The sequence below is a fragment of the Ctenopharyngodon idella genome, chromosome 23 (genome assembly GCF_019924925.1).
Source record: "Ctenopharyngodon idella isolate HZGC_01 chromosome 23, HZGC01, whole genome shotgun sequence".
Lineage (NCBI taxonomy): Eukaryota > Metazoa > Chordata > Actinopteri > Cypriniformes > Xenocyprididae > Ctenopharyngodon > Ctenopharyngodon idella.
This window is the reverse complement of record NC_067242.1, coordinates 14,664,073-14,677,903: the sequence shown is the minus strand read 5'-3', so window position 1 is coordinate 14,677,903 and position 13,831 is coordinate 14,664,073. Positions and strand designations below refer to the sequence as shown.

The window sequence follows — 13,831 nt, the reverse complement described above, 5'->3', positions numbered from 1 at the left end:
TAAGGCAAGCCAAACTCACACTTACAATATCCCAGAAGTGAATTATGGCAAAAATGATACGGGTTAATTATCAGTTGAGTAGAATGTGTGAGTTATTGGAGAAGGAAGCACATATAGATAGATCTGAACACAGAGACTCCTAAATGGATCCCAAGCACTCACTCTCTTTAATGTTCCCTTAATCTCACATCACCAAACCTTAGAATTTAATCCAATCAGCAAAGAGCTCGTTCTCATTTACCCAGAAGGCTTGAGGGGCCGGCCCATCATACATCCGTGGTGGGGCGAGCCATGATGGGATGGTATCTTTCACCCTACATGTCATTTTTCACAGCTCCAGTTTTCTCTCATGTCCTCTTTAGAGACCTCCATTTTGAGGGAACCTGGAAGGAAATGTGATGGAATAAGTCAGTACCAGTCATCAATGGATTTTTCTTTTTTAAGACACTAAAGCAATTTACATTTTATGATTGCGCAAAAATAATCCACTCATAGGATTACTAATTCAATTAAAATCAAGCTTTTAATATCTTATTTTAGGTACAGTAATGCTCCGTGGAACCAAATACGCTCTGAGACTTAATAACCCATTGACATTTTTAAACTAGCTTGTACTCTTCACAATAAGAGTACATGATAATGAGAAAATGTGTTCATGGGGGTTAAAGTTCATAGGTCAGGGCATCCTAAGGAGGCACAAATAAGCAGTACAAGTGTTCTATTAAAGCATTTGGCTGCTCGTCAGATTTCCAATAGAGTTCCAACTCAGCACCATCTTAAAAATTGGTCTCAGACTGGGGTCTCCGAATGATAAAAGTGTCACAAAAAACATGAATACATTTAAAGCCAATATCTTAAAAAGGGTTGCAGCATCTGTCAACACAAAGCAATAACATTAGATCCCTTTGGATCCACCTCCTTTTGCTGGAAAGCACAGTTCATTCCTTTAATGTGAACAGTGCATGCCCTAAACCTGATGCCGCTGATTACTTCTGGGCAATTAAGCACACTGATAGAATGAACTCAGTGTGACTTCGATGCTTGATCTGAAAAGAAGACAAGACAGAGAGGGGGAGAAACAGTGAGAAGCAGACGATGAGAGCGGAGAGTTATGTGATGTTCTGGCAGAGCTTGCAGACTGAACCCATTGTCCATGCTTGCAAAATCAGCACTACTCCATTCCTCTGGCCCAGTTAAGACGCTCTTTTTGCAAGCTGGCCGGTAGTGCACTCAGATTGCCTGACATTTCTTTTCTCTTCTTTGCTGCTGGTGCTTCCTGCCAGATCTCCTTAATACCTCCGCTGACAAGGGTCCTCGTAATAACACAGCTGCCTCTTTATTGATAATGTGTCACAGAATATCTCATGTCGTTATCGAACACTGGTAGAGCAGAATGACATTTTCAGTGGGAAATAAGTAATCGATAGGGAACAGCAAATTAAGTAATAGCATTTTTGCGTCGATGCATATTACAGCTCAGTTAACAGCCTTCGGATCGGCGAGGCTCCAAGCTGCAGGATGAACAGATCAATCCGCACACAGAGCTGACGTCTCGCTTTGACAACATAATTAGTTATCATACGGAGAAACGTGTTTGAGAACAATATGAAAACCCTCCCTCGGATATTCAGCTCATGGATCAGAACCATGAAGAGGCAGTCAAGGAAACCATGTGATCCTCTATGAGGAAAACAACTTTTTAAAAGTAAAGAGAGATGAATAACTGAGATGAAAGGTGTCAAGTGAGGAGAGATGATTTTGTTAATGGGAGGTCTGACAGGAAATAGGCTACATCTGTTTATATATTTACATGATTTTGCTGTCAATCCTCATTGACTTTGTTTTGTTTCTATTATTTTATAGTAATTCATATTTGAATAAGCTGGAATACTTGATACTGACTGGTCAGTTGCAGCACTCTGTGGTCAAATATTGTTGTATAATATTATGTAAATGTAATGTTATGTAAATATTGTAGTTCCAAGCCATATCTTGCTCCCTTTTTATTCTCACATAATAAAACAATTTCAAATCAATATTTGATGTATTTTATTTATTTATTTGGCAAATAGCAGTGCGATAAGCAGGATAAAATACAATCAGATGGTCATTATTGCAAAATAAACCCCAACAAAGTGATCAAGACTCCACAAAAAGTGGATGTGACCATATAGTGACCGATTGAATTTGCATTATCGTGAAATTACCTTCACTTGAATAATTGTGGTACTGTTATGAGAGTCGTTGTCCATCTAGCCCTCAAGAAACAGAGTAAACCTTATACATCAGGACCTCTTGAGGCAACTGAGGTCCTGGGGGTACTTGGAAGGATTTTGGTTGAATTTTGCATTGTTAAACCTATAAATAGAAACAAATAAGATTAAAATAATTTAAAATTGGCACTTGTCAAAAATGTCTTAAAGGTTGCCCACATATAGCTTGGTAATAACTAAAACTGACACCAATCCATCTGTTTATAGTACAACATGATTGTATTAGTCTACTGACAAATTTGACACATACAGTCTACAATTCTGTATATCATCAATGTTATATATACAGTATATATATAGTATATAAGTATAGGCCTATAACTATTGGTATTCTAAATTAAATGCATAGCCTATTATTCAAGAGTGTTTTCACCTCAACCATTGACCCAATGTTGCTTAAATCATTTTTATACACTAAAACTGTGTTTGTGACCTTCCCCATCGTCCACCTTATAACTGGAGAACGCCTTTCGACCCTGAGACGAGTGTTGCGCTTAATAAAGGAGATGATGAACATCTGCGCCCTGTTCGATTACCTGCAGTATAGCCCAGCCAGCCACGCGCGAGGGAGACATCATTGAAGTGGAGCAGAAGCGCGCTCGCGAGTGGAGGCGCGAGTCACTCTCTCTCTATCTCTCTCCAGAATTCAGTGGCGCTCTGCATACTGTCAACCCAGCTCAATGGAAATCATGTCTTTGAACACTACGAAGAAAAGACCCTGCCAATAAACGTAAAAAGGCGCCTGACTTAAATAAGTCTGTGTGAAGTTCACTTCATCTACTCAAGTGAAAGACGCGAGGATGCGCGCGGAACTCGGTATTCTTTGTGCTTTGACTTTCCTGGTCTCGTGCAGCCATGGCGCGAGAGTTGTGAGCGGTAAGTTTCAATTTATTTAGAATAAAGCTATTTTTTATTCATCTAATTCTTTTCCAGAATTTCAGTCAGTGAGGAAAATTGTATACATTTTTGTGTGTGTGTGGTAAAATGATGCTCAAAGGTTTTTTTTTACTGTCCTAAGTATTTAAGTTTAAAGAAATAGTTTTTCTAGTAAAAGAAAAGGTTGTCATCATTTAATCATTCTCATGTTGCTCTAAACCTGTGTAACTTTCCTTGTTAGGCAGAAAGGAGAAGTTAGGCAGAATGACATCCTCAGTCACCATTCACTTTCACTGTATGGAAAAATGATGCAAAGAAAGTGAATGGTGACTGAAGCTGAACATCTTCTTTTGTGTTCCACAAAGGATAGAAATGCATACAGGTTTGGAACAACATGATATTGAGTAAATGATAACAAGATTTTCATTTTGGATGAGCTGTCCCTTTAGACTCATTGTTACCAATAGTCTGAATTAAAAGTAGCCTATTGCTTTCAGTAATTTTGATAAAGTCTATACATTCTTTTCATCTGTTTAATTTCCCAAACTGATTTCCAGTGTGGAAATCATAAATGCTAGATGTGGAATAATCTCTATTAGAGGCTGTTATGCCATCATTTCTCTACAACTTTTGTATAATATATTTATTCTTTTGCCCAAAGTTTATTCTTGAAGCTTGTCTGTGACTTTTTTGATAACATCTCTCTCTCTTGATGAAGAACTGAGATGAAAATACTAGATGATTATGAAAATAAAAATGGTTAGAGACAGACAAATTAACAGAAAAAAAACAAGATTGTCATGTGTAAACTAAAAGGACGCACCAAGGGAAATTAAAATCAGTTGAGCAGTTTTTTGTGATGAGATCAGGGTTTACAAAGGTGACTAGAAAGTGGCAGTTTTGGAGAACGGAACTGCAAGAACATTCCATGCTGGAAGGAGGAAAACTGTAACACACAGACAGGAATTGAGGAAGAAAGCTGGTTGTGAAAATGCTGAGTCTAGTTTCCCCCAGTTAAACCCGGCCCATTACTGGGCTCAAATTGATGATATAGCAGATCTGGACCAAGCAATTATTTAAAGTACCTCCCGGGCAGGGAGCTAATGTTATTATTAGACTTTTAACAGTCTGTGTATTAATCACAATTCTCTTCTTGGGCCCATCAGTGTCTTAAGTGTTTTCTATAATGCTATATGCTTTATGATTTCTTTCAAATAATAATCCAATGCATTTCTATCTTTCTAACTATCTATCTATCTATCTATCTATCTATCTATCTGTCTAACTATCTATCTGGAAGTCATGCAGAACAAGAAATCTCTAAGAATACAGCATGAATTTTGTGTCTTCAGGTCAGACAGTGTGTCAGGGCAGTCCTGAGCACCCTTGCTATAAGATCGCTTACTTCAGGGACGTGACGAGTCGTGTTGCATTCTGGGAGGCTCTGCAGGCATGTGAAATGGACGGCGGTTCCTTGCTGAGCATTGAGAACACGGCAGAGCAGAAGCACATCGAACACCTCCTGCGGGAACTCAGCATCTCCACTTCCACCGGCGCTGCCAGCGGGTCGGGCATCACAGACGGAGACTTCTGGATCGGCCTGACTCGTGTGGAGGGCGAGAACGCACAGGAGCCTGGCAGCTTCACCTCTTGTCCCAACCTGTACAGGTGGACTGATGGAAGTGTCTCACAGTTCAGGTAAGATGTGAGTGACTGGTTTGGGGCCAGTTATGGATCAAAATCAGTCAAACATTAGGACTTGTGTTCTACAGAAACTGGTATGCTGATGAACCATCCTGTGGAGGAGAAGCTTGTGTGGTCATGTATCACCAGCCTACTGCTCTCGCCGGGCCTGGCGGGCCGTACCTCTACCAGTGGAACGATGATAGGTGCAATATGAAGCACAATTTCATCTGCAAGTATGAACCAGGTACTAGGTGATTTGCATTGTGAACTTTTTGAGATGATCTGAATAACCTGAATTCACCCTACTAATGGTTTAGCTTTCAGCTATACAATGTTTGTTATGTTGTTCTGAGCAGAAAGCTACCTGGTAAAAGAGCAGAGCGACAGGCCTGGAGGGCGTGATGTTGGTAAGCAGCCAGGGGTCAAATCTGTCATCATTTGACATAAAGAGTTACAGATGTGTTGACAGTAATTTGTTAATGTGTCCTCCAGATCTTTCCACAGAAGAACAAGAGGAGAGGAGAACACCTCCTGCCAACCCGGACGAGAACCCTCGACTTATAATGCCAGGGCCCTCAAGTAACATTAGATTTAAAATTCTGAAAAGAATATTTTGTGTTCAGTACAAGTTAAGCTTAATCAACAGCATTTGTGGTGTAATGTTGATTACCACAAAATTATTTCCACTCATTCTTTCTTTAAAAAAAGAATCATTAATCAGTTACAATGAGGAACTTACAATGAAAGTGAATGGGGCCAATTTCAATTCCTCAAGTTTTAGTATAAAATATAAAACTATAAGGATTTTAGCATGATTTTTTTTTTTTTTTTTTTTTTGGTGAAAATAGTTACTAATCTTATCTGTGTAAAGTTATATACACTTTTAAAATTTCTTTGCCATACAACGGAATACCATGAAAACCTAACACCTTAAAATAACTGTAAAAATTCTTATATAAATAAATATCTTTATATTCTTAAATATCTTTATAGGTCAAAAATACTACTGTTTAATCTACTGTTCAAAAGTTTGGGGTCAGTAAGATTTTTCAGTGAGAAATTAATACTTTTATTTAACAAGGATACATTACATTGAACAAAAGTGACAGTATAGATGTTACAAAAGATTTATATTTCAAATAAATGCTTTTTTTATTTGTTACTTTTTATTCAACAAAGAATCCTGAAAAAAAAAATCATGTTTTTCACAAAAAACTTTAAGCAGCAAAACTGTTTTCAACATTGATAATAATAAGAAATGTTTCTTTAGCACCAAATCAGCATATTAGAATGATTTCTGAAGGATCATGTGACACTAAAGACTGGAGTAATGATGCTGAAAATTCAGCTTTGCCATCACAGGAATAAATAACATTTTAAAATAGAAAACAGTTATTTTAAATTGTAATAATATTGCATGCTGTATTTTTGATAAAATAAAGGCAGCCTTCATGATGGGAGACTCAAAAACATAAAAAAAATATCTTATGGATATTGGTTGGTAGTGTAAGTGTTTTTATAAAATTAAAAGCTTTACCTTTTTGCTTTTTGAATCTTTGAAAAATTGGACCCATTTACTTCCAAGAGGGATAAGTGTAAATAATGTTTATATGTTAATCAGCATTAAGCTACAAATGCTGTTCATTGAGTTTCACTTGTACTGAACCCCTAAAACTCAAAATAAATGCCTCTATGTGAATAGAAGTCAAAGTGTGTGTTTCTTTCTTTCCCAGGTATGCTGCTAATCTACGTGATTATCCCTACCATCCCTCTTCTCTTGCTGATCCTGGTGGCTTCAGGAACGTGCTGTTTCCAGATGTTGAGCAAGAGGTGAGCCATTAAGATCAAATCACTGTAAACGCTGTCAGACTAATGCAAATGCGCTGTCTTATTATGCACAGTATCATCCAAATACTGCGACACATTAGGAAGTCAGTGTCTCAGCAGCATCTTTAGACAATAACAGCCTTTCCATCTTGATTAATCAGGTTTTCTGCTCACTAGCCAAAATCTGACACCATCCTCCATTTCCCTCACTAACCCAGAGTTTTTACTGTGATTAATTAGATTCTTCAGTTTATAACTGTGCCCGGCAAAACAGCTTAGCCCGTACTAATCATCATCAACATACTCATTAAAGCATGGATTTGGCATATTTGAAGGGGGAGGGGTTTTTCTGCTGCATTACGTCACACTGCATTGGAGACAGAGTCCAACTCGACTTTTATTCCCATCAATATCCAGATCGTCAGGGAATGGGTCTACAGAACTGCTGAAGCAAGCCGTTCCTGTCCTCCACTCCCGCCCCTCAACAAAGAGCATGAAACACAGTTTATCTCCCTTTAACCCTCGGCCCGTGCTTGGCAAGACATTATATAGTGGCTTATTTGTGTAATTTATTATGTTTATACGCTGACGCTCCCACAGAGTGATGTGTTTTTAACATATTTCCGATCACTGGGGCAGACGGGGATCCTCAGACAATGCATTTAATCACTGGCAATGACTGAGTGCGCTCTATTCAGTAAAAGGCTTCCTGGAGCGAGTTCAAAGCTTTTGGATAAACGTCTTAACTCCTAAGCAGATGATGCTTCTATGTTTTACGATGTTTGCCACTTGTTATCGTGATTAAATACCATCTTGGAGCATAAAACCAGGAGGAGTCACATGACAGCTGCTTTGCTTCTGTATTGCTCATTGCGTATACCTTTAAATGTCTTCCATGCATTGTGCTATAAAACTTTGCCAGTAAAACTCAGCATATATATTAACAGATAAACCCATAAAGGATGCATATTAATATCTTGCATAGATATTGCATTAAAAAACAAAGTTCTGTCATTATTTATTCATCCTTCATCTCATTCTCTCTGTGCAACACAAAATATATGTTTTTTTTTCCATGCAACAAGTCAGTGGGATTGTATTTATGGACAATATTGGATTGGATTGTATGGATGACAAAAAAAAAAAAAAAAAAAATCTATATATATATATATATATATATATATTTATTTATTTATTTTTTTTCCACAGAAGAAAGTCATACAGGTTTAAGACATGATGAGGGAATATAAATTTTTGGCTGAACTATACTTTTAGAGGGTTAGTTCACCCAAAAATGAAAATTCTGTCATTTATTACTCCCCCTCATGTCATTCTACACCCATAAGACCTTCATTCATCTTCGGAACACAAATTAAGATATTTTTGATAAAATCCGATGGCTCAGTAAGGCCTGCATCGCCAGCAAGAACACTCCCTTTTTCAATGCCCAGAAAGCTACTAAAAGACGTATTTAAAAGATGTATTTAAAACAGTTCATGTGACTACAGTGGTTCAACCTTAATATTAAAAAGCGATGAGAATACTTTTTGTGCGCCAAAAATAACAAAATACCGACTTTATTCAACAATATCTAGTGATGGGCGATTTCAAAACACTGCTTCATTAAGCTTCGAAGCTTTACGGATCTTTTGTTTCGAATCAGTGGTTCAGAGTGCCAAAATCACATGATTTCAGTAAACGAGGCTTTGTTACGTCATAAGTGTTTTAAACTTCAATAGTTCAACATGAACTGTTTTAAATATGATTTTGGTGGCTTTCTGGGCATTGAAAAAGGGAGTGTTCTTGCTGTCTATGGAGGCCTCACTGAGCCATCGGATTTTATCAAAAATATATTAATTTGTGTTCTGAAGATGAACGAAGATCTTACGGGTGTGGAACGACATGAGGGTGAGTATTTAATGACAGTATTATCATTTTTATGAAAAGTGACTGACAGATGCACAAACCTGTTATACAGTATATAAATACTGTATAACTGTATACATATTTTTTATTTTTTACAGTAAACCACGGACCAAAACAAGCGTTAACCAATCAACTCTCTGGATCTCCAAGACGCCAAAGGTAGACAGTGGCATGGAGGTTTAAAGATCCATCTCCACAATTCAAGCAGTTTCCTGTTTCTGTTTTGTCATCTATGTTGCTTGGTCAGCAACACGCTCGTCCGGTTTTAGTGTGTGATTTAATAAAACAAGCTATAATGTGCAGCGCCAGAAGAGCAGTTACACACGTATCACATTTCTGTACATATGTTATGCTTAGAGATGCTCCTCAGCCTCTCACAACCACTCAAATCTATGATTTTGAGTCTGCTCACTCCCATGACCTCCTCCATTTCATATTTCATGTCAGATAGTCTGACCTGAGGGCAGCTTAGGGAGGGTGAATACTAATTGGCACCAAACACAGTGAGCAATTAAATTACTGTAATTAAAGCAAGTACAAGTGGGAACCACATAAAAAGAGGAATTAAGAGTTCCTTCTAACAGCTAATAGTGTCTCACAAACTGAAGCTAGTGACGCGGTAACGAAATTAATCACTTAAAGAGCATAAAAAGACTGCTTCAAAAGGGGTTTGAAGAATTGTAGTACTTTGTGTCTCATTCAAGAAATGAGAGGCCTATTTAATCTCAAACATTTCTCACGCATTGCCTATGACGCCACAATATCATGTATACAACTGATGATTCATTTGAAAACATACGCGATCTTTCCTTCAATTACTGGAACGACTGGCTTAAATAGTGACTGTTTTGCCCTGCAGCTTATAGGACATGGTTATCAAAAAATAAGGATTAATTAATCAGAAATGTACATATTTTTTTGTATGACGCAATTACAAAGCTGCTTTAAGCTGCCACTGTTGTATATGCAGTTTTTTTGCATGTGAATATTTTATCATCACCTTTTACAACACTGCATATTGAAAATATCAACGCTAAAAACTATTAAACTGGTTTGCATCATAGTGATATTGTATCAGATATCGAAGTTAGTCAGTCAGATGTTTGGTTGTACAGGAAGATGTGTTTCTGTGAGCGTGGGTACTATTGTGTGTTTAGAATTTAAAATGTGCTGTTGATACTTTTTTATATTTTTGAGACAGGAATTGGACGTGTACAAACGGATTAAAAATATTTAATTGTGAAAATGTTTTAGTATGTTTTTATGGCTCTAAAATGATGCCATTTGTTTATAGTACCACATAGAGTAAATGCTTAATCACCAACAAAAAACTAGACATCCGAGTTACTCAAAATCTGTATTATGTTTTGTGATTCATCACGGATTAAAAAGCTGTTTGTGGGTTCTTATCGATAAACAACTCTTAATGTGATTAGCAGATATTAAATATGAAAAGCATTATCTTCATAGAATTCACATACTTATCTCTGCTCCTCAAACACTCAAGTTTCTTTTGCAAAAAAAATCCCTTAGATACACAGATCAAAGCTGAATATGTACAGATTTCCTACTGGCAATTGCACCATTTGTATTTGTTTAAGAGAAACACATTTGTGGCCATGAATTTAAATAGACACAGGGATCAGAAAGCTTTCAGGGGGTCCAGCTGGCAGGCAGAGTTAGAGCCAGACATAAGACAAATGAACTGGACCGCATTAACACCGAAAAGATGTGGTACTTTGTATGCGATTTACCCTGGTCTGCAATTAGTGACAGCATAGACTTTAAAGCACACTGCTAATTACGGAGCCAATTAAACTAATCAGTCCTATGCTTCGACAGGAGAACTCACGTCACACACTCAGGATCTGGTAATTATAGATATGACTGTAATCACTACTCTGGAGGCACAGGGTAGAATTAAAGAAACAAACCCTTTCCCATCTGGAGAGGGGGGTGATTTTAGCCTATTAGAGATACAAAACACAAGCATCTCATTCTCCACCCGACCGAGATCCAAACAGCTCTTCATATCGCTTTATTAGAAGTGGAATACGGTTAGTTTATGATGGAAATGGGAAGGTTTAACCTCATGCTACACTGATTTATTTTCATTTTCACACAGAAATTCCTAGTAAATTTTACAAACAATTACAAAGAAATGTCAAGTAACACTTGAAAATTTTGAAGTACAAAGACTGAAATAGTATTCTCTTGTAAAACGTACTCTTGGTCTTCCATTTTTAACAGTGCATCCTGCAAGCTCGAAATCAAATCAAATCTAAATGTCAAAGAAATGACTAAATTAGTGTATGCGATTGCACTCAGGTGGGGTTTTACATGTTTGTGATGATGGATGGATTTCATTGATTGAATGGATGTGTCCACAGTTCATATAGTTTAATTCAAAATGAAATTGGATGTAAGAGACGTAATCGGCGTAGACATTAAGAGGGACATGTTCAATATTCAGAGTACCAGCCAATCAGTATGGGTTTTCAGTGACAGATTATTCCATTTTTAATAAAAGCAATTTAAATAAAAGCCCACCACTATCTAGTAATATCAAACCAACCATCTGTCACAATTTGCTGCTGCATCAGCTTTAGCCAAAAGTGAGATGGTAAAACACCGCAAGCACAACTTTACAATTTGGGAAGATGCTTTAATATACATCTGAAGATCAAGGATACAATGTTACATTAATGATGACAATGTTTTAAAAGTCACATCAACCAAGAGTTTAAACTGCATTAGGACATGATCATTATAGGTAATTAAAGATCCCTCAGGCAATCAAGGCCTTATTAGTGCGATTCGCAACCTTTTGTCCAGCGTTTCATCTTACGGCCATTACAGTAACTATCCCAGGTTTCCCTGCAGGAAAAAGATCAACATGACCATTATGTCAAAAAACACACATGCACAACAGATCAATACACTTATATATGATGCAATGATAAGCAGAGCTTGAAGCCAAATCTCTAAAGGAACAAGCAACCTTTGTTAATGTGACAAATAAGCTCTGTCAGTTGTGCCCAAGGTTGTTTGCAATGAATACTTGCCATGATTTCAGTCCTCCGGTTTTCACAATGAGCTTTGCACATTCAACTGAAGGTTTCAGGTCATCCTTAAGCAAATCTAGCAGATGGGAAACATTTATATGCAAAATGTTATTAAAACAGATACATTGGGGTCAAAAAGTTTTGTCATTAAAGGGATAGTTCACCCAAAAATGAAAATTATTCCATGATTCAAGCCATCCTTGGTGTATATGACTACCTTCTTTCAGATGAACACAATCTGAGATATATTTAAAAAATATCCTTAGTCCTCCAAGGTTTATAGTGGTTGTGAATGGTAGCCCAAATTTTGAAGAAAAAAAAAAAAAAGCACCCATCCATAAAAAAATGAATCTATACGACTGCAGGGAGTTAATAAATGCCTTCTGAAGCGAATCGATGTAAGCGAACACAAATATCCTTATATAAAACTTTATAAAGTAAAATAAGCTTCCGGTGTGACGGCCATACGCATTCGATGTGCGTCCAAAAAGCGTTAACTTCCACGACGTAGTACACAATGCCATGATGTTCTAAGCTATAACACATTGTGTACTACGTCGCGGAAGTTAACATGTTTTAGACGTACATCGAATGCGCGTGGCTGTCGCGCCGGAAGCTCGTTATTTTACTTTATAAAGTTTTATATAAGGATATTTGTCTTACACAAACACATCGATTCGCTTCAGAAGGCCTTTATTAACCCCCCTTCATTTTTTTTAAAGGATGAATTTTTTTTTGTCTTCAAAAATAAATATCTAAATATATCTCCGATTGTGTTCGTCTGAAAGAAGATGGACATATTTACCTAGGATGGCTTGAGGGTGAGTAAATCATGGAATACTTTTCATTTTTGGGTGAACTATCCCTTTAAGCTTCCATTTTGCTTTTTTTCCCAGATTTTTTTTATTATAAATTATGTTCTCTGCATAAGGGTGCGGTCAATCTGGAATTCACGAGGCGAAACATTTCTCCACACGGATTTCATATGAAATTCAAGTTTATTAAACTTTACTAATTTAAAGCTGCTAAGTTTGGAAATGACCTCTGAGTAAGCGGTGCTTTATGCATCATTACACTATTGATAAAGTCTCACGAGCAAAAAAACCAATCTCATCAATAGTGTAGTGATGTATGAAGCACAGTTCACACAGAAGTCACTTTCAAACCAAGAAGCTTCATGTTGGTCAAAGCGATGAATCTGTGTGACTATAACTTGAACCCGTAGGAAAATCTGCGCAGGGAAATCTTTTGCCCTCACTCGAAATTCCTACTGAAATGACTGGATTTCATTTGTGAAAAATGTGGCATACAACAGTAAATGTGATATTATTTCAGTCTATTGAAAAATGAACAAAACATTAATATTTATTACAAGAAGAAAACATAAATGTTTATACCATAGTGTTTTCCCCCCAAAATTCTTAAAATCTACTTTAACCACTTCTGATTATATTCAATATGTTTTTGGTAATATGGAATCAATTTAAAGAAAAGTACCTGAACAAGGCAAGTTGCATAAGTTCTTTCCATCCGGAGTGCCATCATCACACCATTTGAAACTGTTTATCTGGAAGATTCCATAGTCTTTCCCAACATCAGCCGTACGCACTCTTTGGGTCTTAAACCTGCTTTCCCAGTAGGCCGTGCACACATCTGTTGAAATTAAGTCAATGGTTCAAACCGAAGTAATACAAGTAATACAATATATTATGAAGTAATATAATATATTATGCCAGGTTTTTCAAGATCTGAATCCACTAAAAAATCCTCAGAAAATATACAATTCGATATGCCAAACATTGCAGGTCAGTGATAATGCTAATAAGAAACAAAGTACCCACAGTTGCCAAGAGAGAATCCCTCAAAGCCATCAAGTCCCTCTGCCCTGAAGATTTTGACGACTTCACAACGGCCCATTGTGCGGCTCTCGCACAAGGACATCCACATCAGACACAAGACTGCAATAGCCACCTTCATGTCTGCACTGCTGCTCACAAATTCACTGTCAATATCTGCTATCTGAAGAGGAGTTCAGATGGAGGGTGGAAGCTGTTGAGTGGGATTATTTATAAGTGAAATGAAAGGTTTGTGTCGCAATCAATTTTTCACAAGTGTAGTTTGCAGTTGCTCCAGTCATTGCTGCTGAGGCAATAACTGACTTTGGGATGTTCTATTTTT

The 13,831-nt window shown here is 37.1% G+C and overlaps 2 protein-coding genes across 2 annotated transcripts; one reads left to right on the top strand and one right to left on the bottom strand.

Moving 5' to 3' along the window:
- Positions 1 to 2,789: 2,789 nt before the first annotated feature.
- Positions 2,790 to 9,834, top strand: chodl (chondrolectin). The gene is made up of 7 exons (XM_051882286.1): positions 2,790 to 3,149; positions 4,502 to 4,847; positions 4,922 to 5,079; positions 5,192 to 5,242; positions 5,328 to 5,414; positions 6,569 to 6,665; positions 8,687 to 9,834. The coding sequence occupies exons 1-7, from the start codon at positions 3,074 to 3,076 to the stop codon at positions 8,769 to 8,771; spliced, it is 900 nt and encodes a 299-aa protein (XP_051738246.1). The 5' UTR covers positions 2,790 to 3,073; the 3' UTR covers positions 8,772 to 9,834.
- Positions 9,835 to 11,232: 1,398 nt separating this feature from the next.
- On the bottom strand, positions 11,233 to 13,702 carry lyz (lysozyme). Its single transcript, XM_051882287.1, has 4 exons — positions 13,495 to 13,702; positions 13,151 to 13,306; positions 11,654 to 11,729; positions 11,233 to 11,465 (listed from the first exon to the last, which is right to left on the bottom strand). Exons 1-4 carry the CDS (start codon positions 13,628 to 13,630, stop codon positions 11,396 to 11,398), a joined length of 438 nt encoding a protein of 145 aa, XP_051738247.1. The 5' UTR covers positions 13,631 to 13,702; the 3' UTR covers positions 11,233 to 11,395.
- Between the last annotated feature and the right edge of the window lie 129 nt (positions 13,703 to 13,831).

What these genes read in the sequence shown, in the direction of transcription:
- chodl (XM_051882286.1), top strand. Translation starts at nt 3,074, where the DNA reads ATGCGCGCGGAACTCGGTATTCTTTGTGCTTTGACTTTCCTGGTCTCG. An exon ending in TGGCGCGAGAGTTGTGAGCG is followed by an intron (nt 3,150 to 4,501) that starts GTAAGTTTCAAT and finishes TTGTGTCTTCAG; the next exon opens with GTCAGACAGTGTGTCAGGGC. An exon ending in CATCTGCAAGTATGAACCAG is followed by an intron (nt 5,080 to 5,191) that starts GTACTAGGTGAT and finishes TGTTCTGAGCAG; the next exon opens with AAAGCTACCTGGTAAAAGAG.
- lyz (XM_051882287.1), bottom strand. Translation starts at nt 13,630, where the DNA reads ATGAAGGTGGCTATTGCAGTCTTGTGTCTGATGTGGATGTCCTTGTGC. An exon ending in GGGATTCTCTCTTGGCAACT is followed by an intron (nt 13,307 to 13,494) that starts GTGGGTACTTTG and finishes TAATTTCAACAG; the next exon opens with ATGTGTGCACGGCCTACTGG. An exon ending in ATGCAACTTGCCTTGTTCAG is followed by an intron (nt 11,730 to 13,150) that starts GTACTTTTCTTT and finishes CCCATCTGCTAG; the next exon opens with ATTTGCTTAAGGATGACCTG.